The following is a 1,327-nucleotide window of genomic DNA, read 5'->3' as shown; positions in this document are numbered from 1 at the left end:
TAACGTCTCGGCCCAGTCAGCAAAGGGGGACGAGGAGTGAGAGGAACTGAGCACTCGGGGCGTCCAGGCCGTCCTCGCGGGGACGCAGGAGGGGCCCCGCCGCGCACCGACACCTGGGGACCGGCCCCGACCCTGCCCTCAGCTCACCCTGGACACGTCTTTGTTATGATGGAGCCAGCACGGGCACTGCGTGGCACTGGCCACTCACCCAGTGCTGAAACAGAACAGGAGCCCCAGGACCCCCCGAGCAGCCCCCACGCCGAGCCCGCAGGGGAGGCCGGGCCCACCGCCCACTCAGCAGCTCTCTGGAGACAAACAGGCCCCGGGCCCGGGGCTCAGAGACCCCACTCCGCGCTTCCCAGCCATCTGAGTGGCCAGGGGACCCTCTTGGAGGCACAGGACGGGGGGCCGGAGTGCCTGGGGGAGGGGCTCCCCAAAGCGGGCGCCTCCAACTGACCACAAACCCGGGTTCTAGAAACACATGCCGGGCACCTGCAGCCCCCGCGAGCCCCACGTGAGGGAACCGGGAAGACAGCAGAGGCCCCACAAACGGCTCCACTGCTGGCCGGCCGGGCGGACGTCCACCCAATGCTGTGCCCAGCTGCCGTGGCCACCCCGGAGGCCTCTTGCAAAGGGAGACCCTTTCTGCAAACACCCTGGTAAACAGCTTCTGCTTTATTTCAGGAAGGTTACAAAGAGCCGAGCTCCATCCGTAAACAGGTCTCCCCACTGTACCCCAACTCACCCTTCACCCCTCGTCCCAGAACCCGGGGAGAACCGAGGGCCTGTGCCTTGCGGAAGCAAACGACAAAAAGCAAGTGTCCACCCTGAGATCTGCCTCCGTCCGGGCGCGGCTCACTCCTGAGGCCCTGGAAATGAACTTGTGTTGGGTCGACGGACATTTATTCAGACTCCCGTGAAAGCTCTATAAAATACAGTAAATACAGGGGCTGTAAAAGGCAGGCGGGCCGCGCCTCATGCTTCCCAGGGGCGCGGGGAGCCGCTCGGCCGGCCCCTCTTCCTGGCTGCCCCCCCAGGGCCCGCAAGTGACAGAGCGCAGGGACTTGCAGCGGCGAGCGTGGGCGTGGCGTGGGCGTGGGCGGCGGGGCGTGGGCATGCGGGGCCGCCGGCCACTACAAGCAGAAGTCGAAGGCGAGGTCGCACTTCCCCATCTTCTGCTTGTACACCAGGTCGAACTTCTCGTTCATGGACACAGTGAAGATGTCCTTCCACAGCCCCACCCTGCCTGCAACACAAACAGAGGCGTCTGCTGGACTCACCGCCGCCAGGCGCCTCTGCGCTGCCCACGGCGCGGGCCCGGCCCAGA

The 1,327-nt window shown here is 66.1% G+C and overlaps 1 protein-coding gene across 2 annotated transcripts in view; it reads right to left on the bottom strand.

The window, feature by feature from the left end:
- Positions 1–654: 654 nt before the first annotated feature.
- The window catches only part of SULT4A1 (sulfotransferase family 4A, member 1), a 12,406-nt gene continuing 11,733 nt past the window's right edge, over positions 655–1,327 (bottom strand). The window contains exon 7 of one of the 2 annotated variants that reach the window (XM_012720386.1): positions 655–1,246. In XM_012720386.1, the coding sequence (XP_012575840.1) occupies positions 1,134–1,246 (113 nt within the window). In that variant the 3' untranslated portion in view covers positions 655–1,133. The remainder of the gene's footprint in view (positions 1,247–1,327) is intronic. The other variant, XM_012720387.1, reaches the window with a different exon arrangement.

The sequence above is a fragment of the Condylura cristata genome, unplaced genomic scaffold, assembly GCF_000260355.1.
Source record: "Condylura cristata isolate star-nosed mole 26May11 unplaced genomic scaffold, ConCri1.0 scaffold00004, whole genome shotgun sequence".
NCBI lineage: Eukaryota > Metazoa > Chordata > Mammalia > Eulipotyphla > Talpidae > Condylura > Condylura cristata.
Note: the sequence above shows the minus strand (reverse complement) of the source record. Positions and strands in the feature narration are given on the sequence as shown.